Source organism: Xiphophorus maculatus, chromosome 24 (assembly GCF_002775205.1).
Source record: "Xiphophorus maculatus strain JP 163 A chromosome 24, X_maculatus-5.0-male, whole genome shotgun sequence".
Taxonomy (NCBI): Eukaryota; Metazoa; Chordata; class Actinopteri; order Cyprinodontiformes; family Poeciliidae; genus Xiphophorus; species Xiphophorus maculatus.
Window position 1 is genome coordinate 2,216,610 of NC_036466.1, and position 18,155 is coordinate 2,234,764.

At 38.7% G+C, this 18,155-nt stretch overlaps 2 protein-coding genes across 11 annotated transcripts in view; both read right to left on the reverse strand.

Moving 5' to 3' along the window:
- Positions 1 to 1,732: 1,732 nt before the first annotated feature.
- LOC102233264 (solute carrier family 15 member 1-like) lies at positions 1,733 to 10,915 on the reverse strand. Its single transcript, XM_005808063.3, has 23 exons — positions 10,725 to 10,915; positions 10,500 to 10,531; positions 10,329 to 10,413; positions 9,362 to 9,503; positions 8,461 to 8,580; positions 8,279 to 8,378; positions 7,190 to 7,280; positions 7,009 to 7,092; positions 6,830 to 6,912; positions 6,649 to 6,735; positions 6,470 to 6,559; positions 6,073 to 6,117; positions 5,952 to 5,984; positions 5,767 to 5,855; positions 5,592 to 5,673; positions 5,404 to 5,520; positions 5,162 to 5,302; positions 5,002 to 5,048; positions 4,182 to 4,289; positions 3,986 to 4,100; positions 3,767 to 3,904; positions 3,568 to 3,675; positions 1,733 to 2,532 (listed from the first exon to the last, which is right to left on the reverse strand). Exons 1-23 carry the CDS (start codon positions 10,729 to 10,731, stop codon positions 2,293 to 2,295), a joined length of 2,184 nt encoding a protein of 727 aa, XP_005808120.2. The 5' UTR covers positions 10,732 to 10,915; the 3' UTR covers positions 1,733 to 2,292.
- A 657-nt stretch (positions 10,916 to 11,572) lies between these two features.
- LOC102233002 (dedicator of cytokinesis protein 9-like) overlaps positions 11,573 to 18,155 on the reverse strand; it is a 68,744-nt gene continuing 62,161 nt past the window's right edge. For 7 of the 10 annotated variants that reach the window (XM_023329502.1, XM_023329509.1, XM_023329503.1 and 4 more), the window contains 10 exons: positions 17,514 to 17,620; positions 17,229 to 17,351; positions 16,539 to 16,652; positions 16,442 to 16,447; positions 15,993 to 16,139; positions 15,094 to 15,304; positions 14,506 to 14,696; positions 14,331 to 14,431; positions 13,482 to 13,620; positions 11,573 to 12,476 (listed from right to left, as the gene is read on the reverse strand). In XM_023329502.1, the coding sequence (XP_023185270.1) occupies positions 12,363 to 12,476; positions 13,482 to 13,620; positions 14,331 to 14,431; positions 14,506 to 14,696; positions 15,094 to 15,304; positions 15,993 to 16,139; positions 16,442 to 16,447; positions 16,539 to 16,652; positions 17,229 to 17,351; positions 17,514 to 17,620 (1,253 nt within the window). In that variant the 3' untranslated portion in view covers positions 11,573 to 12,362. Of the gene's footprint in view, positions 12,477 to 13,259; positions 13,268 to 13,481; positions 13,621 to 14,330; positions 14,432 to 14,505; positions 14,697 to 15,093; positions 15,305 to 15,992; positions 16,140 to 16,441; positions 16,448 to 16,538; positions 16,653 to 17,228; positions 17,352 to 17,513; positions 17,621 to 18,155 lie in introns of all 10 variants that reach the window. The other 3 variants (XM_023329508.1, XM_023329500.1, XM_023329504.1) reach the window with 2 other exon arrangements.

Here is an 18,155-nt window from a genome sequence, read left to right on the forward strand (position 1 = left end):
TTATCTCTAAAAATTATGAAATATTTATACTGCATATAACATTGGTATTTCATGTAAAATATGATTTTTTTTATGGCTATGCTTCTCATTTTCTTTTTTCACCGGAAAAGCCACACCTACAGCTAGAGGCCCGAAGCTAATCACTGAGAGCTAACGTCGCTAACGTCGCACAGCTATGCCTCGTATTTCCAAGTGTCCGCCATGTTTGTGTTTTGCTATTACCGTCATATTTCGTCCTCTTCGTGACTTCCTTGATATAAACATCCAAAGAAACGGTTTCAATTTATGAAGACGTGGTTTCTTCAAATTTCCCGGTTTAGCGTCTATAAGTGGTTAACCTACACTTCCTCCCGCGTGAGCTCAGTTTAGTTAGAAGCCAAGTCTCCTGACAACCAATCACATTCCAGGAAACCTCCGGCGTGTTGAGAGGAAAAAATTACGGCGCAATTCTCCATGTCCCTTTAGGGGCTCCGTAGTAATCTGTCAGATTTTACGTCTAGATATAAAATACATTTCATCATAACAAAAAAGTTTGGTTTTTTTTTCTCCCCTCCAGGGGGTCTTTTGAGGGCTCTAGTGTCCCTTATATGAAAGGAGGCTGAAAGGAAAGGGGGGGAAGACATGTGGAAAATGTCGCCGGGTCCGGGAATCGAACCCGCGACGAGGACTCAGGGCCTCCCAATGTGGGTCGGGCTATCCCCTGCGCCCCCACAGCACGCCCCAAAGTTTATTGTTTTAACGAGATGTTGATCCAGAATTAATTTCTTAGCTCTGCCAGGTAAACACTTATGTAGGTAACAGGTGTGTGGAGAGTCAAATTGGATTGCTTTCCAGCGTTACCTGGTCCAAAAGCTTTACCTGGCGTTTACATGGCGTCACTACACGTTTAATAAAAGCCAGCAGACATTTTATAGGCGCCACCTGGCGTTCAAAAAGTACAACGCCACCATGGATTTATTAGACACCTGCGCTTGATTAGAAACTAGTTCTTATTGAACAGCTCTCATCCAATCAAGTCAAACCTTCCTAAGGACTCACTAACTCTCACTACACACAAATTTCCTGTGGATGCATAGTTAGATGTATACATGTGAGTTATTTATATTTAGAGCTCCACCAGATTTGCCAAATGTTTCAAAGGACATAAGAGGATGGATCTACTATAAACAACCATCTTGAGTTGCCATATTTCATCCAGCACTGAATTTTTAGACTTCTGTAAGTTGAAATCTGTATCTTTAACCCTTCGTGAACCCTCTGTTGCTTATTGTTGAGTTTTGTTGGTGTATGGAGTCATTGATGACCCAGAGTTCATCCATGTTGTAGGCTCCCTGTTGATGTTTGCAGAATGTGTTGAACAGAAATTCATTGAACATTGATCACTTCATGGAGCAGCACCCACAACAAAATGGCAAACTCCTAAGATCTGCTAAAAATTTTTTTAAAAATCTGGTGCCACCACTAAATCAACCATTTTAAAACAACAAAGCACACGATTTCGTTCATCTTAGTTTCAAAAATGTAAACATTTTAACATTTCACAACTTCTTCCAGCTAAACCCCTCCAATTACACACATCCAGATCTAATTGAAACTCATCTCCATGTCTAGTTTAATTCAATCTATTTTAGCTAGTTGGCTAATTCAGTCCACCCCTAAGACTGTTTGATAACTACCTAAAAACTGGGTTTCTCTAGAAAAAAAATTAGAATAATTTCCACAGCAGTCAACAGATTTTTACTAAATATTCATTTTAATGCACATTAGATTTATTTTTTTTATTACAGAGAGTGTCTGTCTAGCATCTTTCTCACAGACTCTGTTGACCAACCGCTGCACAGGGCAGTATACTCCTGGACCACAATGGAGCATTTTTAGCCAACTAGGAAGCTTTGGGTGTTCATCGCCATCATGACACATATGGAAGAGTCATAATAGTTTTTACAATACATACAATACTATTTGGAAATAAATACAAATATTGGAATGTTTTTTGGGGTAATTCCACAAAAGACTGGTCAGAAATTACAGTCAAAGCAAACATTATCTTCAAAATAGCATATTCTCTTTAGATTTTAAGCTGGGATCCGGGTACTGGTCCCAATAGAATCCTACACTAGAACTGTCCATCCACTGTTTTCAACCAGCTTCAGATCCCCCATCCCAGTCTGGTCATACATTCACTCTATCTTTTTGTCTCTGTGATAAACATCACAGACACTTTTAGACATGACCAACACAACCCAGAAGGTTTCGCATACGTAAAGGCCGGAAGCCAGAGGAGGTCTTGATTTAGAAGTTGGTCTGCACAATTTTGCCCTCATTGGAGCTCCTCCTCTTTTTCTCGTCATGGTTCTCAACCATGTCCTTCTTGGTCATTTCTAAGTTCTTCTTCTTCTCATCTTCAGGCTCCAAGTTCGCAAAATCAGCCTCTATCTGTACCGGATCGATGTATGTGTAGAAGTAGGCCATGATGGCAAAGATGATGCACACCAACACCAGCAAGGCAGCGAACAGAACGTATTCAGCCCACTGGTAAAGAAAGACACACAAGAGTTTATTGACATTTCAGAAAATATATGAATGTGTATGGATTTGTTTTCCACTGATTAGTTGAGAAACTGACTTTGGATGACAAGTCTGAACCTCCTACTATAAAGAGGATGCTTGGATTCAGGAGTTCTTCATTGAATTTAGTCAATAAGTGTGGTACAAGAAAAAAAGTGATATGTTTATAAATGTATTCTTATTGAAGCAAAATCGCTTAAATTAATGTTAATTGTCTTTAATTGTTTTTTGCATGAGACTATGCAATAAAAACTGAATTAAGTTTTTCCATAGTTGCCAATGTACATAAACGCTGCTATACAGGGTTTCTGAAGGTTTCATCAACTCAAATTTAAGACTTTTAAAGACCTCCTAAACACCATTATGAATAAAATTTAAGACCTGTATGATGACAGAAATGCACAAAAGACGATTAATTGGCGATAAATTAGCATTTACCCATGACGGACGTAAGAAAATTAGCTAACTAGCCATCAAGGCCTATCATTAGCAGCTAATTATTGCTAGCCTCACCTGCCTCGAGTCAAATTTCAGCTTTGTCCAGCCTGACAGAAAAGTCCAGTGAAAAAAAAAACTATATAGAATATATGAAATTAAATAGTACTGCCACAACCAAATTTAAGGCCAGTGAGTAATGTATTTAAGGTAAACTTGCATTTTTTAAAGATTAAATGAAGACATGTTAAGACCTTAATTAAAGATACTTCAATTTAAGACATTTTAAGGCCTGCTGTGAAACACAGTGTCCTGATTTAGTTTGTGTGAAAACAGGTCCAGTAGATCATAGAACAACCTACTAAATGTGGCAAAACCTGGGATTTTATGTCCTACACCAAAACTTGCATGTTTTTTACAAAAAAAAAACTAAGTGAAAAGAATCTTATTGTTAATGTTATGTTTCTCTAGAAACTTTCAGCTGAAAAGCAAGTATAACCAATTTCATTTACAGCCTTCTGTCAGATTCAAGTCAGTAAGAAGAACAGGGAATCTTCCGCTCACCTGATCTGGAAGTGTGGCAGCCTCTGCAACAATCAGCACAATGATGTTTCCTACTGCAACCGTTAACAGCCAACCAGCCTGCAGCACTGCCTTCATGTTGGAGGGAGCCTGAACAGCAGAAATGTGTGTATTAAGGCCTTATTCTTGGGAATTCCCTGTTTGTTTCCCCCTCATTTTCCTAAAAATGAACATTTGTTACCTGCGAATATGAGAACTCCAATCCTGTGACGGAGAACACCACCTCTCCTGATGTCATAAGGAAGTACTGAGGAATCTGCCAGGCCATGTGGATGGAGTTGGCCTTGATGTCCTCTACCTCCTTGATGTGCTCTTCACACTGCAAAGCAAATAGAAATTAGTTCAGTCAAAAACAATATGTCACAGCTATTAATTTGCACAGGTTGGATTTAAAAGTTACATTTTCTTCAAGTATGAAGGTTGGTGGGATGATGAAAGTGTAAGAACTGCCAAAGCCAAATTCTCGCTTGAAGGCACATGTACTTCCAGCAGCATTTTTGATGACGAATTCTGCCCTGTTACAACAAAATCACCAGTTAGAGGAAATAACTTTCTTTAGAGAGATTGTACGAAGCGGTCAAATTAATCAAACTTACGTTCCTTGTGGCACATCAACGTATGTGGACATGTTCTTGCTAACGATGTTCCCAAAACCTTCCTCACCCACTGTTATGTTCAAAGTCATGCCAAAACCATTAAAAAATCTGAAAGGCAAAACACAGCACAATTAATACAGCAGTTTACGAGTCCCACATTCACTCTTCCAAAGATGTTGATTTCTTGAACAACAATGTATGAATTTTCTCTTGTGGGCTAAATCTGATAACAGATTCCATTACATTTCAAAGTTAGACTTAAATATTTGCCCTGGCTGCGATGGTCTAGCAACGTGTCCAGGGCGTGCCCTACCTCTTTCCCCATTACCGCTGCAGATACACTCACCAGGCTAGGTTAACTATTTCTTTCTGTTGCTCAACAAAAAAGGAGCAACAGAAAAAATAGAAAGAAGCACCGAGAACAGTGCTTCTTTTTGTTTTTGTTAATTGTCTTAGCAAACACTAGATAAGTAAATTAGCAAAAACTCGTTAAATCTCTTAGCTAGTTTTTGCTGCTTCTCTCAACTAGCAAAAGATGCAAAGCCTGTAGTTTATCAACTCATTGACAGGAATTATTATGTGAGTGATGAAAAGTAAAATACTGTAGCTGACACCATGTTTTTTCTTGTGGCAGCCATGTTGAAATTTGGTGAGGTTTTGGGGTTATGATTATAACTCTTTGATTTTTGGGAAAAATCAAAAAGTTATAATCATGTTAATGAGAAAGCAAACTTTTACCATGAATAAAAGTAGGATGTTTTATAGAAACTCAAATGCATGACCAACTTTTACTGCCACACAATAACAAATCAAAACCGACCTGATGGCGTTAGCTCCCTCCTCCGGCTTTGCAACAACATCGCCAAACTGTAACCAGAAAACATTTCTGAGAACAAAATTCATGTGGCTGTTTCTGGGAAATGTTCAAAATAAGAATACATGTGATTTGATTTTGATTTTGATCTGACTTTTATGCCGACCTTTATATTTGTCATTCTGCCTGCTTCTTCAACAATGACAATAGTGTTGCGAGTGCCACCTGGTAATCTGATCGTTTCAGTGGGACCAGAATCTATTGTCAGGTCAAATGGCAAATTATATGTATAATACTCCTCGTTCCCCTGTGAGAGAAAACAGATTTGCAATTTATCTTTCAAAACAAAGGAGTTTATCAAACTGTGGTAACCAAAATGTTTCTTTTTTCCACTCTGTATAGTCCTACCTGTAAAGTCTGCAATTGGAAAGCATACTTTCCAGCAGTGATATCTATGGATCGGTTAACCATGTTGATGAACTTAGCTTGCTGCTCAGTGCTCGATGGGAAATCAGGGAGGGTTGCCTGGAAAAGGGAGAAACCATCCTTCATGAGCTTCGTTTTTGCTAAATATTTTGCCATTCATTTTCACTTACATCAATCTGTAGCTGAACCAGGGCAGCAGCCACAAACGCAAGTCCTGCGAGGAACATCCCCACAGTGATCTTCCTTAAAGGACTGGAAAACAGAACCGAACACATTCATTCAGCCACTGAAACCAGGACTCACGAGATCTTAGAAGTAGAAAAGTTTATACAAAGGACTCCTCACGTGAAGTTTAGTTTGCATTTAGAAATGAGTGGGTAGATTATGAAGTCCATGACGGGGACCATGATCAGAATCAGGATGGGGTTGACAGTCTGGTGGGGAGGGAGGGAAGGTCATAAAACGGCTGCAGTTTGATTCAATCAGTTCATGTCCGCAGTGGGCCGATGTTATCACCAGTAGAGTCTTACCTGCATTTGGTCAGGCTGGATTACCATCAAACCCTGTTGAAGAGAAAATGATCTCTGTTTAGCAATCTTCACTTCCATGGGGTGGGATTAGGAGTTGAAGAGCAGAAAGAAGAAAACTTACAAAGTTACCGTCCATCGTGGTGGCCTGGAGTGTCCATCTTGAACCCTGTGGGACAAACAGTTCTTGTTTAGATTGTGGTTAATTACTAACTAGAACTAGAAGGTATATCAAGGTTTAGAAAGATACAGCTTCAGTTTAAAGTTCCTTTAATGAACATCTACCATCTGCTGCTAAACACTACCAATCAGCTGGCTGAAAGATAGGAGTTTGGAAACGTTTGTTTGTAAATCATTGACAGTTCTGTTGTGGAAACTAACGGAGCGTTACTTATCACTCTTATTAGCTTAATGCTGTTTTACAACCAAAATATACAAGCTGTTATGAGCAAGTAGCACAGTAATACGGTCTAATATTCTTTCTAACTATGTCTAAAAAATCTAGGATTTTAGACACGTACCTGTTGGTCAAAGAGAGCCCAGAACATGGGCAAGGGGATGTAAAGGAACAGAACCTTCAACACCATCTTCACCTGGGCAATCAGGAGTTTCTACACCAAAGCAGAGAAGATCACAAAAATGAATTTCTGTCCATTCTGCTGCTTGTTATTTATTAATTATTGCACAGTCTTCCTCCTACGTCATATTTCTCCTCGGCCCAGTCCAGCCAGTGTTCCCTCTTCGGGATCTGGGAAGATCGATTGTGAAACCGGTTCATGATGGCAAACTGCAAACAGACGAGAGACCGTTCAGATGTAACCAGATGCAAATATAATGTTGGAATGAAGCTTGGATGAAGACGTCGTTGAGGAGGAACTCACAAAGATGCATTTGCAGACTTTCACCATGATGTTTCCTGAAGGTGCCGTTTTGTTGTACATACCACTTCCAACGATGAAGACGACTGGAAACGAACAAAACCTGAATTATTATAGTCTTGGGTTTTTTTTCTGAATTCCCTGCTTGATTATCATGACTCAAGTTTAAGTGAAGATCTTACTCAGAGAGACCACCATGAGAGCAGCAGGGACCCCGAAGGCCAGAGGGTAGCACTGCTGCTGAGTGTGAATCCCACATTTCTGAGCTGTAAATCACAGAACGCACACATGCAGTCAACCTCTGGTTGTGATTCATTGGTGTATTTTAAGGAGTGTGTTATGTTTCTGAGAATTGGGGCCTGCCTCTGAGGATGGGGGTGATGATAGTGGACAGCAGGCTGCCGGCATTGATGGACAGGTAGAAGATGGAGAAGAAGGTGCTTCTCTGCTTCTCCTGGTGAACGTGACGGTTTGAGAAGAGATTTTACGCTCAGAACCACACAAACAAGAACTACTCATTTCTAAAATGTGCTGATATTGGTTTTTCTTTACAAAGGTTCTATATAAAACAGTTCTAATTTTAAATTTGCCAATCTTCTGTAGATGTATTCAATCGTTACTGTTACACATGCTCTAAAATATCAGTCTCAGTTAAGTTTTACACTGCAGAAAGGAATTTTGGGCGGTTTTAAAGTTATTTAGAGTTGTTTGAAAATGCGTTCAAGAATGCAAAAATGTTTAAATATGGAATTGATTTTTTTATCAAAGACAATTGAGCCTAATCCTAAGACAACCGAACACAACGACAGGAAGGATTAGGGCGTCTATGATGATAAATTTGCCTGATGTTGTGTCTCCCCTTTGCCTCTCTATGTCACTGAGCAATCTTGGTCGCTTACCTTGAACTTGAAATAAAGCCAGTAAATGAGTTATGTAATGTTAATAAACAACTAACGGGGATAAAGCAGAGATAGAAAAAGTGCTGACCAGGTGTGGCTGATAACTGATTAAGGCATCTGTACAAAAGGGGAAGGGTCAGTACTTGTGTTCTTTCCCTTTAACTGTATTGCACGATGTGCGTATGAATTGACTGATTTGATCAGAGCACCTTTTTTCAAATTGAGGGATTTTTTATTATTATTTCTGCTAAATTTTCACACATAAAAAAAAAAATCTAAATGTTCTCTATCTCTGTGGAAGAAGTGAATCCCCCACAGCATGACGGCACCACTACCATGTTTCACGTTAAAGATTGCATGTTCAGATGTGGTGCAGAGTGTTCTGCACGCAAGATTCCGAACATAAATGCCAATAAATTGTCGAATTGATTGGTATTCAATAACTTCAACATAGAATTTACTATATTTTTGCAGTAAAAATGAATATTTTTACACTGTATTTTAATATATTTTAAGCTGTATGAAAACGGATTTATTTATTTATAAATCTAACCTGATCTTCGTTAAACTGGTCCCCTCCAAAGGCAGCCACACAAGGTTTGATGCCTCCGGTTCCCAGAGCAATGAGCAGTAAGCCCACCATGGACAGAGCTCTGGGAGGGGGAAACACAGCCGATACACACCGTAAACACACGGCAACCTCTGCATTTGACTGCGTTTCGATCTTCGGCTTACATGTGGAAGGTCATGTTGTCGGGGGTGCCGTCCTTGTTTCCATCTGTGATGTCATTTATTGCACCTACGGCCATGATGACCTGCCCCGCCGTGTAGACAATGGACAGGTAAACAATGGTCCTGTGCAGAAAGAGGGGGAGAAAAGAACAAGGCAGTGATCCAGTTTTCTATCAGCTAGATTCAGATTAACAGCTCACTGTCTGAGGCAACCTTAAACTCTTTAATCTCTCTTTATGATTGGATTAATTAGATTATATAATCACTAGATATGAGTTATATCTGCTTGTGTTGATGTAACATTTGCTATAAGCTTGGGGTATGTCAATAAGGTGAATTAAACTCATTTAATGTAACCGACCTGGACTGAATTGAAATCAATTGAGCTAAACTGAAGTAAGATTTAAATAAGCTAAAAATATATTTAAATAAACTGGAAAAAACTAAAATGTAGGTTAAATTAATTTAACTAAACTAAAATAAAGTTGAATTCAACTTAATTGAACATAACTAAATTGAACAGAAAATAATTAAAATTAATTGAATTTAACTGAAATCAATTAATGGAGCTTGTCTGAACTAGGCTGAAATGAACTGAACTGAATCTTACTGAACTAAATTAAATGAACCGAATTAAACTGAACCAATTTGAAATACATTTAATCCAACTTTATTGAACTGAACAGAACTGATTGGAATATATATTCATTGAAATTAATTGAATTTGACTGAACCAAACTGGGTTGAACTGAATGGAATTTAAGTATGAAATTGAAATTAATTTAACAAACTAAATTTTATTGAACTAGACTGAAATGAATTGAATAGAACTGAGCAGAAGTGATCTTCACACATGCAGTACGTGCAGCACGCAGGAGGAAGCAGGAACTGTCAGGCGACTCACTTGAACTTTCCGAGCCACGAGTCAGCAATGATGGCGCCCAGGATGGGGCTCAGGTAGCAGAGAGCCACAAAGGTGTGGTAGATGGTTGTGGAAAAATCATCATCCCACTTCAGGAAGTACTTGAAGTACAAAACCAGTACAGCTAAAAAGGAGATATAGATGAGTTTAGATTAGAAACAGTCTTTCTTTATTGATTAGTTCAGCTTTATTTAGACTTAGCATACATTTAACACAAAAGAAAATCTGGCATGGATTCAAATATCACAGAAAATGGTGTATAACTATCAAAGCTACCAGTTAATGTATAGTGGCTAATGATGGATCCACCAGTATAATTAAACAAAGACCAGTGTTAACAAATTGGCACTCTGGTAGGATTTGACTGGACACTTCATTACATCACATTTCAATCATAACAATTAGTTGCTATATTGCAAACACTGAAATCTGCTTTTTTATTCATTTGTAGGATTTTTTTTTTTCAGATTTTTTTTCTAACAAGTACACAGTAAACTAGTCAAGCCATTAAATCGATCAATTAACCAAGAACAACAACCAACAGACACATTGATGCTTAAATTAGAGAAATATATTTACATGCTAAGAGTAAATGAAATTATTTCTGAAAACCACTTGGGGAAACCGTGTCGCTAATGAATATCATTTTCTCTACACTTCACATTTTTGGAGTATATTAGCAAAATACTCCGAATACCTGACTTTTCTAGTGCAGCTATAGCCGTGCTTTTTATTTTGATGCCTTCAGAGTGCTTTGTTTCTCTTACATATTTCACGTATTGCCGCCTAGTTAAAGCTTCACTGCGTCTTTTCATGAGCAAACCTTATTTGCAACGTACCCACAGTAGGAAAGAAGATGCACATTTAGGTGCGCAACAAACGGAGATGCTTAAAAAGTGGAAGAAGCTACTTGGGTAAACAAAGTGCATTTTCCTTCTACTGAACTCACCTCGCATGCCATAGTAGGAGAAGCGCTCGCAGAACTCGTTGACCACGATGAAAAAGATGCTGAGCGGGTAGCCGAATATAGTGACCTGTTCGAAACAAAATGGGTAAAGTGAGATCGAGGCGGCAAACCGTCAACGTGAGAGAAGGATAGTGGACACCTTCCACAGCTTACACTCTTTTTTTTGCCCGTCTTCTTCTCTTTATCTGCAGAAAAAGAGCAACATGAGTGACTCTGGGAATCTTTCATCTGATTAGTTAGGACAGAAATCGAGCACAGCAAGAAAAAGAAGAGTTGAATTCATTTTACTTAGAAGTTTAAATTGCATATGACGAATGCATTCACCGTAAAAGGAATAAAAATGGAAAAAGAGAAAACAAAAAAAAGAGTTGATCTCACCTCCCATGGCTGCTGCAGGCTGTGTCCCGTTTGGATTCCTAAATCAGATCTTTCCGTAAAACAATGGACAAAAAGAGATGAGTGGTCCAGATCAGACTGAATCCCAGCCCGACCTGCGCTCTATCTAACCTCTACTCATCCTCCTGGACCGCCCACTGATGGTGGACTATGGACATCTCTTTCATCTCCCCTCTCCCCAGTTTCCCAGCACCTTTATCAGAGCCATGTGTTTATGTTGGGGATGATTTTACAACTGTAAAAAAATATATATATATAATAGCTCGGGAGCAATAAACAGATTCTGCTTTGCAGGTTATTTGTCTACGTCAGGAGAGATGATAACGGCAGCAATCTTTGTGCTATTAGATATAATAAAAACGCTGATTATTTCTATCTAGTCATAACAGCAGGAAATGTTAGAGACACCAAAGGCATATGGACTGTCTGGGGAGTTCCTTCTGCTTCTCTCCTCAAATATATCCAGAATTATAAATGTTAGAATAATACCCAACAAAAAAAATAACAAGCATTTCATTTTTTTTCACATTATAATCACAGACTATAATATATGCATATGGAGTTTGTCCACTATTTGCAGCAGCTTCCATTTTTCTAAGACGTGGGAATCTTTCACCACTTTCCAAGGAGAGTATTAATGAGGTCAGACACTAATGTCGGGGCAGTGAAGTACCAAATTAAGGTAGCCATATTGAAACTGTTCCCATAGAGCTGTGAGAATAAAATAGTCCAAAATGTCTAGTGAGGTTTCCAACTTTCAGTTCCTCTGAATGCTCGACTTGGTATTGTTGGTTTAATGGTTAAAAGAGAGAGCTTGGGAAAAAAAAGAGTCTTATGTCAGGTTTTATTTAGTTGTAAGTCTTAAACATATTTACAGGCATTGTGTAAAATGTTTTCCATTTAATTTAAGATCACAGATAATAAAACAAATCTAGATTACATACAAAGAAATGGCTAAATATAAACTCGCACGCCATCATCCTGGTTTAGGTTTTAGTCTGTCATCTTTGGCAAGGCTGTCCTTTTGTCCCGTAGGTAGCCTTGGTAGCAATGACTTATTGCACAAACTTTTCATAAAATAGGTCAAAATATTGCGATTCACTTGGCTTCAGACAGGTTATATACAGCTCCACTGGTCTAAAATAGAAAATTCATTTCTTTTTTGGAAAAAAATTCTAATACAAAATTCGTCTGCTCTAACTGGATCTTACTGGGAATTTTTTTCTTTTTTTAAAAAAAAGGTTATTCAAAAATACTGAGTAACATTTGACCAGTAATAGATATACATTTACAACAGTAGATTTTTTTTTCTCTCTCTCTGCATTTTAAAGCTGTCTGTACACTGAAAAATCCCGAAGTTCTTCATGCGTCATCCCTCTCTTGGAAAGAATCGCTCCAAAGAGGGGAAAACAACATGTGTTCAGTTGTTGCACGCTTGTTCAGACGTCATGTAGTTTATGCTTTTCCCTCAGACAAAACAAAATGCAACAAAAGAAGATCCGTCAAAGTGTAACATAAAGTCTCCATAGGAAACAAGAGACGAATTTGTCTGTAAATTTGCCCCAATTTCATTCTTAGGTAATCTGATTGATGATGGAGGTCAGGTGTGACGCGACCTTCTCAGAGGACGGTGGTTGACCCCTGGGAGTTGGTGTTAGGTGTGCCACTGATGGCGTTAAAGATGCCCATAGAGTCGGACAGGGTGCTCCTTGTGCCGTCCTCCACCGGGTTTATCTAGGAAAAACACGCTTCACTTCAGTACATTACACTGGATTTGTTTGAAATCAAAATCATTAACGTATAGTTCCGTCTCATGGGACAGCAATTTAATATGGAAATTCATTACATATAATTTGTAGTCTGATATCCAATGAAACTGTGTTCATGTAGTTGATATAACTGGACCTTTTGGCTTTGTTGTGGAAAATGCCATGATGACTTATGGGAGATGTTAATAAATTCTAATCTTTTGCCAAACTTTCCGTAACATAACTAAACGTAAAACTACACAAAAATAAATAAAACAAACATGAGGGATGCTGCACACATAACATGTAAATAACTTAAATTACAATATAACTAATACAGAGTCACACAAGTAATGGACATTTTACCTCAATGTTTTTTTTCCCCATTTAACCCAGAGCTTATCAAATTCTATAAGCTGTAATCTATATAACATTATAATATTTACAATCTGATGCCTGTCATCCCAGGATGTGGTAACTTTTCAGGCAGCTAAGCTCAAAAATACCTTCTATATTTGAATCAAATTCAAACTGGGTTCCAAATTGATGATGATGATGTTAATGGTCTACCTATAGAAACCAATGCATAGTAGCCAGTTTTCATTTCAAATACATCTGACAAGCCACAGCAACTGGAATTTGAAAATGGGGCCTTCCTTTTAATTCAAAAATATTATCAGATAATTTATAACCTGAGGATGAAGAAATAAATATATTAAAAAGTTTCATATTGGTGCATGCACGACTATTTATCAAACAACAGGATTACCCTCCAATCTGCTCACGGACAGCACAAGGAGAGCAGAAAGAAAGATATGGTTAGTAAATAAACTTAAATGGTGTGGAGTGCAGATGTAAGCACCAGGAACTAGAATGAAGAGTTAGAAATAATTGTTATGATATTTTAGGACAATTCAGTTCAAAACACCACATAATCCTATAAAAATAGTGGAAAATGTGCCAGTCAATGACCATATTTGGTGGTTCCTACCTGTTCGTGCATGATGTCAGACAGCTCTCTGGTCATGTCCCTGTAGTTGGCCTTCATCTCATCGTGATACTCCTGCTGGTCTTCTTTAATCAGCCGCTCATTCACCCCCAGCGCGTGACCGCAGGCGTCCACAAACTGCCTGAAGAGATATGGACAAGCCACCTGTGATGTTCACAATTCATCCCCAATAGGCTACAGCCACCGGTTTTTATGATAGAACAGAAAATAATGTAAAATTGCAAAGTGGAAAAATTAATTATTCTTGATTTTTTTTTTTTTTTACATTCTTCTTTAGAAATAAAAATCTAAAATAAAGTTCTCTATATTTCACTCCATCCGTCTTTCCATCACATTTGAACAGCTTTTCTGACCCTGCTGAAGAAAAGCGTGGTGCTGCCACCACCGTGTTTCTCCATGGGGAGGGTGCATTCACGAATGTTTATTTCAAAGTAAGAATTTAACCAAAAACGTCTGATTTTATTTAGGGGTATCACTTTGTATCTATGTACTGGATAAAAATCACAATGTAATATTCATATTCAATATCACAAAATATTTTAGCAGGGCTCTGTATTCAGCTTAAGGAGCTGTATTATATGTTTTTCAGACACATAGGGCCACTTTATAGCAGAATCCCTGACGAGGAGCTACAGTTTCCACCCAGGTGTTTTGCACAGTTGCCATGGGAGATTAAAAGATTTCTCTAACATGCATGACAGAACCAAGGCAACACTCCAGTTATGGTTTTGATGAGAGAATAATTACATAACACCATATGAAGCTCAAAAAAGTTGATTTTACAACAGGCAGAATTTGGGACTGGAAGGTGTTTTTGTCTGTAATCAGTACCTGAAGACTTCCTTCAGCTGTTTAACCTTGTTGTCTGGATATCTCTTGGCACTGCTGTCATCTAGAAAGGCTCTGGCGTAAGCAAGAGGACCTGCGTTGACCTGACAAAAAAAAACAAAAAACAAGAGGTCTTGACAGTTTTTCTGCCTTTCAGGATGACTAAGCCTTTTCTTACCTGAACACTGATGCTGCCCTGCAGCTTGAGCTGCAGCCGGATCATGTCCACCTCGGAGGCCGAGCACAGCAGACGCAGCTCGCCCACCTTGGCGCTCATCTCGTCGATGGCCACCTCTATGGGGCTCAGGTCACTCTGGTGCTGGTACATGACCGCAATGCGCTTCTTAACATAGGGGAAACAGTGGGTTGCTGGGCGGCCGGGTGAGAAAAAGCAGAGTATTACTCGTACTGGAATTGCCTCACTCATTAATTGCTCATATATCCTGAATTACAGCATTTCTACAGGATATTAAACTGAATTGAAATGTAAGTTCGCCAGGTCATAAAGAGTAAACATGATTATTTACACCGCAAGATAACACCTGGACCTTGAGATGACGTGGTCAAAGTAATAAACCCCACCTATCTGATTAAATTCACAGTGGCTGGCAGAAAACTGAAACTTCATAATCAGCATCAACAAGCAGCAACAAGGGAAATGTTCCTGGCTTTTGATTCCTAGCTAAATTGCAGTGATAAGCAGGGTTGGTTTGGGTCAGTGCTGCATCATCGTTAGCAACAGAAACCTGATCATCACAGAACCTACTGGTTAGTATGGTGCGTCGTTTGCACTGCTCCTCCACTCCCCCCTGCTTCTTGCCCGAAACGGTGAACGGCGTCTCAAACACGAAGCGCCGGATGTTGTGGCTCTTCTCGAAGTCGGTCTTTCTATCGTCCAGCTCCTTGTCGTCCAGGTGAGGCGTTACGTGAGTCACCTGGATGTAGGCGTACTTGGAGTCCAAGTCTTTAGGGTTAACCTGCAGGTACAACAGTAGAAAAGAGGTTTAGAGTGTTTTTCTTCGTAAAAGAAAACCCACCTACACTGTCAAATCATTCTGTACTCTACAAGTCACACAAACACATTTGAATAAAGTAAATCATGAGTAAATTACAAATAAAAAAAAAATCACTTGAAATTGTTGGTTTTCAGATAGGTTGATATAAACTTTACACATTTTGTACCTCAAAAAGGTTCAATATGAAACAAGAAAAAAGAGGTGAAACTTTGGTTTCATACACTAAAAAGTCAATAATAAAAAAATCCAAATCTACACAGGTCCAATTAGCAAAGTGGCAACATCAGTAGCACATTTAAACAATCAATTAAATGTTTGCTAGCTTATCATGTCCAGCACCCTGAAGGAGCTCATTATATATAAATTTATTAGCTTGTGTTGAAAGGTGACCTGCATACTTATGTCTTACTTTCCTTATTCCAAGGCTTCTAGAAAGTCAGATAGCAGTGTAATAAATGCATGTTTGTTTGATTAACATAATAAAATCAGTTTGTTAATGAGCAGATTTGCTTAGTTTTGACCTATTTTCCACTACTTTCCAACAATTTTTCTATGAATTTAGCCTCCATATTTACTAAGGTTTACCAAAACAAAATGCATTTCCTTCAGTGTGCGGCACGTGGTCAGATACAGATACTCAGGACTCCACCTTGCCAGAGTCCTGAATGATCTTGACATTCTCTGGGCCGAACTTGTCAGAGTAGAGCTTCAGGAGCCGCTGGGAAATTTCAGAGAGGGGGGTGAACTTCGGCTCCTTGTAGATGTACTCCTTTCCATCCTCATCCTCAAAGAAGCCCTGAAGTGCAAGCAAGAAACTGGTTTTATACTGTTTTGTCCGTTTTCATGTAGATGACCTCGCTGACACATGGGGTCCCATTTTTGAGTGGAATTCATTTTAAGCAAACATAAGATTAGGTAAAAATAGACAAACGGAAATATAATGCATAGAAGTCATGAACTAAAAATGTAAGTCCAACATCAAAACTATATGGATGCGAACTAACTAACTACATGAACAAACACACAAAGCCCAAAACTATATAAAAAAATTAATCATTAAAGACACATAACATACATACAACACCCCTATAAACTTACCGCAGCCTTGGATAGCAAGTGAAAAAAAAGGGAAGAAATTTTATTTATAAAGATTAATGATCCCAAGAAGATGTAATGAAATCCTCACCAACCTCACCTGTCCAAAGAAGGCCACTCTGAAGTAAGTGCCCAGCAGTCTCTTCCCGCTGTGCATCACCTCCATCACCTTGGTGTAGGCACGGTGGAGCGTGTCATAGAGGTGAGTCAGTTTCTGTTCCAGGTGTATAGAAATGTTTTAGAAATGGTCACAAAACACCACCAAGAACCACAGAAACGGTAAAAAAAAAAAATGGAATTATGTGACAAATGACTTGGTAGTAGTTTTATTTTAGTCTGGAAGGGCTTGACCAAAGAAAATTGACTTAAAAATTGTAGAGAGAGGAATTAAAATGGCTAGTCATTTGCTTTGTGTCAAGAGCTAATTTTTTCCCAACAACCTGGGCTACTGCAGAATGTCCAAATGAAAAGTAATAAGTCAGTTTTCCAGCTTTAACATTAAATCTAATGGCGACTCAAGGTTAGGGTTTCTACTCTTAAATGCTCTAAGGTTCCTAGAGATTTTCCGTAAGAGGTGTGGACACTGGCTAGGCCACTCTGTTGTCTTATTATGGTTACTGCTTGGCAACTTTTGTTGTTGCCACGTGAGCATGTTTTGAGAAACCATCCAATTCCCATCTTCTCAGTATCTTCTCTACCGTCTACCTATTCCGTCTATCAGTCTTTGAGTAAAACCATCAAAATTAAGAGTTGAGTTGTAACGCCAGAGTGTGTGCAGTATTCACGCTACCTCAAAGTCCCTGCGCTCCTCATAGATGGGGATGATGAGCCTGTAGACATCAGCAATGAGTTCATAGCGCTCAGCCTTCCACAGGCCATCAGCACACTCCTCCAGCAGCTCCAACAGGACTTCCTGAACAAGATCACCCTTAAGTCAGTTTATTTATATAATCAATTTAAGTCTGGGGGTTTTACCTTAGAGGACATAGAATCTCAAAAAACTTTGATCACTGCATCTCTACTGGCACACAAAACAGCAACAAACAAACCATACAGGAGAGACATGAGGTCTGACCTCACTGAAGTGAACATCCTGCATCCCTACGTCCTCCATCATGGCCGCCTCCTCGTCAATGTTGGGAGTGATGACCCTGAACGCTGAGCAGCCTTGCCTAAACATACCTGAAATACAGAAAGAACCCAGATGTATGTCACACACTCACCAGCAGGAGTCTTACATGCATGAAGCTTTACTTCTGCTGTTGTGTTGAAAATAAAATGTGAAATCTGATTGAGTCTTTAGATTAATTTGGTCAAAACAAGTTAAGAAGCAACTAAGAAATAGGACATATTTACACATAAACTGATGTGAACAGTTAGCAGATTGTGTGAGGAAGAAAAATATTTTAAAAACCTCAGTTTTGGTTAATTCAAATAGACTGTCAAATATTTGGGGGAAAAAAAATAATCTAACAGTCAACATCATAGATGCACACGTCTGATGTGTGCACTAATAAGGATGAAAAATGACTTGGTTTCTGCTGAAAATGTGGCAAAATTTTCTTCTTTGGTGGTGAATATTCCTGTTATGTATAATTTTCTTGTCATCACCACCAGACATGTTTGTCAAAGAGAGAAAAAAATATCCAGAGTGGAGAGGATAAGGATAAATGTTTATCTAAAATACTCTAAGACGTGTAAAGATATTCAGTTATTT